General features: G+C 42.7%; 1 protein-coding gene across 1 annotated transcript; it reads left to right on the top strand.

The window, feature by feature from the left end:
* Nucleotides 1-2,988: 2,988 nt before the first annotated feature.
* Nucleotides 2,989-8,622, top strand: LOC308296194 (uncharacterized protein; the record flags this gene model as incomplete). The annotated part of the gene is made up of 5 exons (XM_080739364.1): nt 2,989-3,052; nt 5,736-5,870; nt 6,213-6,542; nt 7,484-7,813; nt 8,306-8,622. 5 exons carry the CDS (start codon nt 2,989-2,991, stop codon nt 8,620-8,622), a joined length of 1,176 nt encoding a protein of 391 aa, XP_080595490.1.
* Nucleotides 8,623-9,522: the final 900 nt, after the last annotated feature.

Genomic DNA, 9,522 nt, shown 5'->3' with positions numbered 1-9,522 from the left:
CACTGTTGTCCACCGTCCAGATACGATCCGATGATGTACAGTAAATCCATTTTAATACCCTACCGACGCAGACTTTTACACACGGTCAACTAAAGGCACGGACGCTACTAATATCTCCCCGTTGTGAGGAACGATCAACACCTAGGCTATATTACAGACGGACGCAGCAGCTTCTGTTGTTGTTTCGTGGGACAAGACGGAGCAGCAGAAGTCAACAACAGTGATTTCCTGGTTTCAAGATGACGCGCGTTGCAGAGCTGCAGAGATGAAAGGAATGCGATTGGCTGACATACAAGGGAGGCAGACAGGCAGACAGACAGCTACACACACCCCTTTCACTCGTGTATTTGTTGACAGAATAAGACAAAAGGAGGAAATGTGACTCGGGGCTTCTTTTTTAATCGGTGGCAACAAAATGAACAGTGAAAATGGGACACTTTTTAAAAAAAAATAACGGGATTACTTTTTTGAAAATGTAACTAAGTAACTAACCGTTATATTGTAAAACTCGTTAGGTTACTCCGCTACCGCCAAACTAACGTTGTTACGTAACGTCGTTAGTTATAACGACGTTAGCCCCTACACTGGACATGATGTTTCCTTTTTTTTTTTTTTGGCAAGAGAAAAGCCACAAATAAGGAACACAGCATCCAATCTGCCCCAAAGTTAATGGAGTGCCAAAAGTGATTTAACTACAACATATAGGAGGTGCAACCAATGCAACAACTGTCAATGTTTGCTGCACTGCATTAAAGGACCAGGTCACCTCTGGGACAACCAGATCTTATTTTATTGTTGTGTTGGACACGATCAACACAATCCTGAGTTATTTTTTGTGTTCAATCTGTGTTTTTAGATATTTTAGTATTTCAGCCGATTTCAGCATGCTATAACTGGTCATATGATGCAAAATGCATCATATGACCAGTTGTAGCATGCTGAAATACTAACATATCTAAAAACACAGATTGAACACAAAAAATTATTCAGGATTGTGTTGATCGTGTCCCACACAACAATAAAATAAGATCTGGTTGTCCCAGAGGTGACCTGGTCCTTTAAGTACAAATGGTCTTGTGAGATATGTGACAATGGCCGTCAGACAGGGTTTTGTACAGTTTGCCTGTAATGTGCTTGAATTATTTGTGACCAGGATTGACAAACACTTGGCTCGGCCGCCCCAGCCGTGTGAAGACCTGTGCTCAGAGGATCACGATTTTATAGTTTGCTATATATTTGATCTGTCTAACATTGTCTACTACTATATTATTTACATACTGTACATGTATCTGCTGTTTCAGCCAATCTCCTTTCTTGTTACAGATATGCTGTTTAAGCCAAGCATCACCCTCATCACCTTCCCTTCCATAAAAGGGACTTATCGCGACCAGCAGCAGAGGCTTCGGGTTTTTGAGGGTTCCAACTTCACCATCAGCTGCTCCATCCCACCACAGTACCCAGGCTCCTTCCACCTCACCTTCACTGGATCCAACACAACACACAACCACACCCAGCTAGCTGTCAATCACTCTGCCAACTTCCTCTTCCCTGCAGCAGACCACACCCACCAAGGGAACTACAGCTGTGTTTATCAAATCGATGTTTTCAATCATAACTCTGAGAGCGAATTCCTCTATCTCACTGTCACAGGTAACCTGAATGAAACTTTTCAAGTCACAACATGAAACTCAGTCAAACAGGCAAACGTGAAAGTGACATGAAAACAGCTCTCCAAGTTTAACCAACACACCACAAAATAGACAAACAAAGATGAACAAATAAGCTAAATACAGGCATGCAAACTAGTAGCTTTTCAGCGAAAATCGTCTTTTGAATCCAAATAGGTCATGTGTGTGAATCGCGCAGATCTGATGTAAAATGTTTAGGGTGTGTGTGTGTGTGTGTGGGGGGGGGGGGGGGGGGGGTGAAAAGGCTGTGCTTGTCAACAAGTGTAATTTTAAAGTTCGATATGAAGCCTGTATGTGTCAGAAGTTAGATTTAGGGTCCGTCCCTTCAGGCGATGGAAACATCCCTCCAGGCGATGGAATTACACGGGAAATCTCACTCACGTGGTGGCCTACCGTGTTATTGTTTGGGGGCTACAGGCGTAGGCTTCTCTTATGGGGGTCCCTGGCTAATAAGTGTCTTTTGGGGGTCCATGAAAAAGTTTGAGAACCACTGGTGTAGATGTAAAGATGGGGTGCCATGATTTTCCCTTCTATAAAACATGATTATCTACTATTATGATTATACTAGGAGGAAGAATTTCTCCAAAAAAGTGTACAGAAATAGTTAAAATTATGTTTTTATGTGGCCACACCCACCAGTTCATTGGTATGCGTGGTTGTCATGGTGGGTGGTGACCCAGCTGAAGTTAGCCACACCCACATGTGTTGGGTGAATGGTAATTAGGGGAGGGGTTGATTCTATGATGTAATAAGTATGCATGTTTTTGGAACGGCACGTCTGACCCAGCAGGTGGCATCCTCCAGCTAAAAACACAAATAAAAAGAGAATGCATAATTGCTCATAGCAACCACACCAGGGGGTCTAATGAATACTGTCAACCTCCTAGACACATGAAAACCAGAAAAAGTAAAAAACTATGGCACGACCTCTTTAATGGTTAGTGTTACTTTTAATGTTGTTTAACTGCCTACAATTATTTTCAGCAGTAGGAGCATACCTTTTAGCTGGATGGTAGATAATGTTGTAAAAGTATGCATTTATTGATTCCATTGTCTCTTTACAGAGTCTGATGTCAGGTTGGTGGGAGGAACCAGTCGCTGTACTGGTATACTGGAGACAAAACACCAGAGAGAATGGAGACCAGTAGCAGATTTTACTTCAGTCTGGAGCCTGAAGTCAACATCTGTAGTGTGTAGAAAGCTGGACTGTGGCACTGCTGTTTCAACAACATGGAGTTCTGGTTCAACACGTCAACCTGTATGGTGGATGCCATCTACCTGTGTTGGATCTGAATCTTCAATGAGGGAGTGTGGAACAATTAAGTCTCGTAGTTCATGGGACAGACTGGAGGTGATCTGTTCAGGTAACAAAACATATGTCTACAATGACAGTAATCTATACAGTATTTAATCTGTCAGTCTGTCTGTCTGTCTGTCTGTCTGTCTGTCTGTCTGTCTGTCTGTCTGTTGACAGTTTGACAAACTTGTAGAAATATTATGATTGCATTTTAAGTAGGGATAATGTATAACTTGGTTATTATACACACACACACACACATTTCTGCAGTCCAGGCAACAAGATATTTGAAGTCCTTATACCTCGGCCAGTCGCAACGGTGGCAATGTTTTTTTTGTATTATGTTACAGTATATGCATTTACTTGTGTTTTCTTGCTATTGAAGTTGAGGCTTGCCTCTACAAAGGTGATCACAGTTGACAGATCCTCTCCGTGATACCTTCTAGTATCCTCCCCAGAGCCACTATCTGCCTAACTAACCCACTGTTGTTCTCTCAGGGTGAAATCCATGCTATGACTTTGCTTGCATTAGTGTCTTAGACAGGTTTAAGATGGTTGAGGATCTTGTGAACTCTTTCTGTGACTTGTGGCGTTAGCTGATCGCTAGTCATCCGTCTTAGTCAGGTCAACTTTGGTACCAGAACGATGATTGATGTGCGCCACAGCTCTGGTAGATGCTTGATTGATAAAGGCCAACACTTTTTCATCTATGGGCACATTTCTTAGAACCTGGATTGTCATTCCATCCTCCCCATAGCCACACACTTGAAGTTAGCTTTCGCCCTCTGGTACTCATCCATGGTAAATGGTCCACCTGGCATGAGTAGGTTCTGAAAGACAAGCTATGTCAGTGATGAGCCTCCAGCTCTTGCCATGCTTCTGGTTAATGTGCGCCTCTTAAACCTCCCTGACATGTCGGGTCAGCGTTCCAATGTTTAACCCTGCAAGGCCCAGCGTTGCTTTTTGGCAACATTTTTTAAATCATTTTTTAAAAAATGTTATAATTAGTTTTCCTGTTCTTTTTTCACATTAACATCACCATTAAATCCTATTGTTTAGTATTACAATGCCATTGGCCACAATATTTGCATATAAATACCCCCCACAGAGACTGACATTCACACCTCCCAGAGAAATTGAAATTCAAGCGTCTGAACGAACAACATCTCACTTTTTAACTGAAGCTATTCCTCACTAAAAGTAAAATGCCTGTAATATTGTTTTTCGTGATCATTAGAATGTCTAGAACATGTACATATGTTATTATTGTGAAAAATATCCCAAAAATGCAAATTAGAGCATGATTTATGATTTAAGATTTATGGCTATAAAACCTAACAAAAACATTATTAATTTTTTAACATTACATTTTCCTGTGATTACACACCATCTGATTTTTTCTAATTTTTTTGGGCCAGTAGAAATTAATTCGGGCCTTGCAGGGTTAATGTCCCTTTTTTCCACATCATACTCCTCCAACATGCCCTCTTGGAACTTTGTATTGGTGGCCAGAAGTTTGTGTTCCTCCATAATATCTGTTTTTCTGACTTTCTTATTTTTTTTTATGTTTTGTCATTGTAATGGAAATGAGGGCTCTATTTTACCCGTACCTTATCCCTTACCCATAAATATCTTTGCCTTGTTTTACGATCTACATCGAAAAGTTGTCAGCTTGTAGATCGGCTAGTTGAACAATTTTTGAAATGTTTTTTCAAAAAAGGGAAAAAAGGGAAAGACGTTTAGGCATAAGGGATAAGGCACTGGTGAAAATAGGGCCCAAAGTGTCTTCTGGACAGAGTCATGCGTTAAAGCCACGGATGAAAAGATGTTATGTGGTTGCAAACCACATAACACTACTTGAGCTGATTGTAGAACTGTGCTTTGTCGTCAGTGCCCACATCTTTGGTTAGGGAGTATGCTACAATGACTGTTGAGGGCAGGGTTTCCCCTGGAATGATACTGTGAATATGAGCTCTGATATGTGTTTGATGCCAATCAGTAGTTTCTATGCCTCCCTTTCGACAAGGATTGCCACTCCGCCGTACACTGCCTGGGTGCATTCAGCCATACGGATCCCTTGTAGAGGTCATCCTTTTGCACCTGTCTGTCCCCTTGTAGGCTGCATCACTCACTGCTCCTTCAGATTCAACACTAGCTCCTCTGTCTGCTCTCCTAACTGTTTGCTGCTCATGGGAGTCCAGATGTTGAATATGGTGAGTCTAAGAGGCCACTTGCATCTTAGCATTGCATCAGCGTGCAATGCTAAGCGTGCCCCACCCTGGTGGATTTTATGGCACACCATCATCTGGTCTGGCAGGCAGTTGCACACTAGCACCTGAACTGGAAGTATAAGATTTGTGTCTGGTGTAGTGATCCATATTTTCCTTTCAAGGTTGACGGAAAGAGACACATATCCTCCCCTAATAAAAGTAGGAATTAGAGAGTGAAGTAACAGCCTGCAACACAGCACAACTCAGATACAATAGAAACAGATGTAGAGACTGTGGAGACACAAGAAGGCATTTCAGAAAAGTTGTACCTGGCTTTGATGTGCAAGGTTACCTGGGCCGCACTTTGGCACTCCCCCTTACTGCAAAATTGTGTCACATAATACTCTCCATTCCAAAGCTGGCGTGTCAAACAGTTCAATAATCCCCCGCTCACGTTTGGTCAAAATGTTCAATATATAATATATTTGATCTGTCAAAAATTGTCTACCATAATTACACATCACCTCTGTCTTGTTACAGATCTGCTGTTTAAGCCAAACATCACCCTCTTCCCCTCCATAAACTGGATTTCTGAAGGCCAGCAGCAGCAGTTGGTGGTGGTGGAAGGTTCAAAGTTCACCATCAGCTGCTCCATCCAGCCACAGTACCCAGGAGGCTCCTTCCACCTCAACTTCACTGGATCCAACACAACACACAACCACACCCAGCCAGCTGTCAGTCACTCTGCCAACTTCTTGATTCCTGCAGCAGACCACACCCATCAAGGGAACTACAGCTGTGTTTATCACATCAATGTTTTTAATCATAACTTGTCCTCTGGGAGTGAGTTCATCTCTCTCACTGTTGCAGGTAACCATTGCCATTGGTGGCCATTTTGAAAAATACATGGCACGGCCACCTGGGTCCTAATTTATAACGGTCCTATAGCGTTTTGTTCACAATACATCTATCAACACATCTGCCAAGTTTGGTGATTACACCTCTGTCTTGTTACAGATCTGCTGTTTAAGCCAAACATCACCCTCTTCCCCTCCATAAATGGGATTTCTGAGGGCCAGCAGCAGCAGCTTGTGGTGTTGGAGGGTTCAAACTTCACCATCAGCTGCTCCATCCAGCCACAGTATCCAGGAGGCTCCTTCCACCTCACCTTCACTGGATCCAACACAACACACAACTACACCCAGCCAGCTGTCCGTCACTATGCCAACTTCCTGTTTCCTGCAGCAGACCACGCCCACCAAGGGAACTACAGCTGTGTTTATCACATCAATGTTTTTAATCATAACTTCTTCTCTGGGAGTGAGTTCATCTCTCTCACTGTCGCAGGTAACCTAAATGAAAATGTTCATGACACATTAATAAACTACAGACAAATGTTAAAGTGACATGAAAACATGTATATTTGATAGCACACAGAGGTCATTACCTCTCTGTCTTTAATGGTACCTATCTACACCCTTAGCGATGAGAGTCATTGCATTTGATTGCAAGTGCCCAGTGTGCCCCACCTTGGTGGATTTTAAGGCACCATCACCTGGTCCAGCTGGCAGATGCACTCTAACACCTGATTGTAGTGACATTAAGCTGCCCGTTTTTACAATCGCAACGTGAGGCGGGACAACGGCTGCTATGACGTAATTGCCGCAGCGGTCAAAATTGTTAAGCAAACAGCCGTCGGCGACGGGGTCCCACCCCTTCTACTGAACTCTTTGGTTCCCATGGTGACGCATCTATGTAGCAGACGTTGTAGACGCTATGTGGGGAGGGACCTTCTGGCGTTGTAGAGACGACTGCGGCGACGGCAGGTTTATCTATCGAGCGCTGATCATTTCCGGTTACCGTTGTCATCTGCCGTTGCCGTTGCGTTGCTTAAAGTCGCTAATGTGTTGCTCATGGGGACTCCCAACCTGGATTTGTGTTTCTGGCATAGTGATCCATGTTTTCCTTTCAAGGCTAAATCAAGTTAAACCTAGACGATACACTAGTAGGCCTAATTAGGTAGAGAACAGCCTGCAACACTGCAAAAACAAATAGACTGTGTAGACACAAGAAGGCAGTACCTGGCTTTGATGTACATTGTAGGTTAGCTGGGGACAAAATTGTATCACAAAATACTTTCCATTCCAAAGCTGATGGGTCAAACTGTTCAATAATCCCCCGTTGCTCGTGTTTGGTCAAATGTACATTTCTAGTTTCATTATTTTCAATATATTTGATCTGTCAAAAATGGTCTACTATAATTGCACGTCACCCCTGTCTTGTAACAGATCTGCTGTTTAAGCCAATCATCACCCTCTTCCCCACTATAAATGGGATTTCTGAGGGCCAGCAGCAGGGGCTGCTGTTGGTGGAGGGTTTACAGTTCACCATCAGCTGCTCCATCCAGCCACAGTACCCAGGAGGCTCCTTCCACCTCACCTTCACTGGATCCAACACAACACACAACCACACCCAGCCAGCTGTCCGTCACTATGCCAACTTCCTGTTTCCTGCAGCAGACCACACCCACCAAGGGAACTACAGCTGTGTTTATCACATCAATGTTTTCAATCATAACTTCTCCTCTGGGAGTGAGTTAATCTCTCTCACCGTCACAGGTAAACTAAATGAATATGTTCATGACACATTAATAAACCGAGTCAAACATACAAATGTGAAAGGTACGTGCAAACTTGCATATATATATAAATATATATGTATATATATATATATATATATATATTATATAGTTAATTTGGACCACAGAACGTAACGCAGTAACGTGCCCCTTTACACCACAGTAAATATAGTGGTGTTAGTGAATGGGAAAGGTAATGAGTTATGTTATTAGTTACAGAGAAAATTAGTTTTGTTACGTAACACTGTTATCTAGTAACACCGTTATTCCCATGGTCTTGGTGTGTTCTGATAATAAAGTTATTAATTCCCACCCGTGAATGTCAAATAAATAGCAGCAAACAGGAGAATCAAAGGACATTAACTATATATTTCAACAGATAAACCAACCTGCTGTACACTGGTAGAGAGGTTTCATTTCAAAGTCACATCATGTACAGTATTGTACCGCTTATTCTATTGTCTCTTTTTAGATTTTGATGGTGTCAGGTTGGTGGGAGGAATCAGTCACTGTACTGGTATATTGGAGATGAAACACCAGGGAGAATGGAGACCAGTGGTGGATTTAACTTCAGACTGGGACCAAAGGTCATCATCTGTAGTGTGTAGACAGCTGGATTGTGGCTACTTTGTCTCAACAGAATATAGATCTGGTTCTACACGTCAACCCGTATGGTGGATTACATCTCCCTGTGTTGGATCTGAATCTTCACTGAGGGAGTGTAGAACAATTGATTCTGGTCATTCCTGGGATAGACTGGAGATGATCTGCTCAGGTAACAAACAATGACTTTAACAATGACAGTAATGTATTGTTTCATATCACTTGCATGTCTAAGCAGTCAGCCTGAGAAATTAGGCAGCATCATACCATCCCTGAAAATAAATATCCTGGAATTTTTTTTATTATATTTTTTTGTGTGCAAAATGTACCCCTCTCACCCTTTCTCCCACAGGCTGGAAGTCTTCACATCTCATTGTTCAGTTAACCGATTTAGTGCCATTCCCGAGATGTCTTGCGAAATTCCCTTTGATGTTCGCAGTGCTAATCGCGAGATGTCTCGCGAAAAGTAATATATTACTGTAACGGCGGTTATCCTACCGGGTACATGCGCGGAAGGTCCCGAGACGATCTCCCTCGCTGATTTATCATCATCACGGATCCACGAGCACAAAATAGTAATCCCATAACATTGAGGCAGACGGGGAAACTCATCTTTAATGTCCATTATCTCCAAACAACACTTTCAAAGCGAGGATGGCAGTAGATGCTCGCTTATATAACACATGTTGAAAAGCTCCGTTCCGCCATTACACAACACGATGTGGACGATGACCGCTTCCTGTGAATGACGCGATGACGTCAAACCGGAAGTGTTTAAGCTATGGACTTCTGGCCTTCAAAATAAGAGACTGGCCGTTTATGGAGCCAGCGAGAGGCACACTGGACATTTTAATCCGTTAATTTCTGGGGCACAAAATGAGTTAATGGGATCATTTGCATTTCAATGTCAGCTCGGAACCTTGGAAAGTGAACTCTCCCAAATGCAAATGATAAAAGTAAAATACAAATAAAAATGTGTTTATAATAACTCCAGCCCGAGCCCATAAACCTATCCTCTAATGTGCGCTGCTGGCTGCAAACAGCCCGGCGTGCGTGAGTGTGTGGCTCAAAACGAAGCATATCGTG

The sequence above is a fragment of the Nannobrachium achirus genome, assembly GCF_963921795.1.
Source record: "Nannobrachium achirus genome assembly, chromosome: 2".
Lineage (NCBI taxonomy): Eukaryota > Metazoa > Chordata > Actinopteri > Myctophiformes > Myctophidae > Nannobrachium > Nannobrachium achirus.
This window is presented reverse-complemented; position numbering and strand designations above follow the sequence as displayed.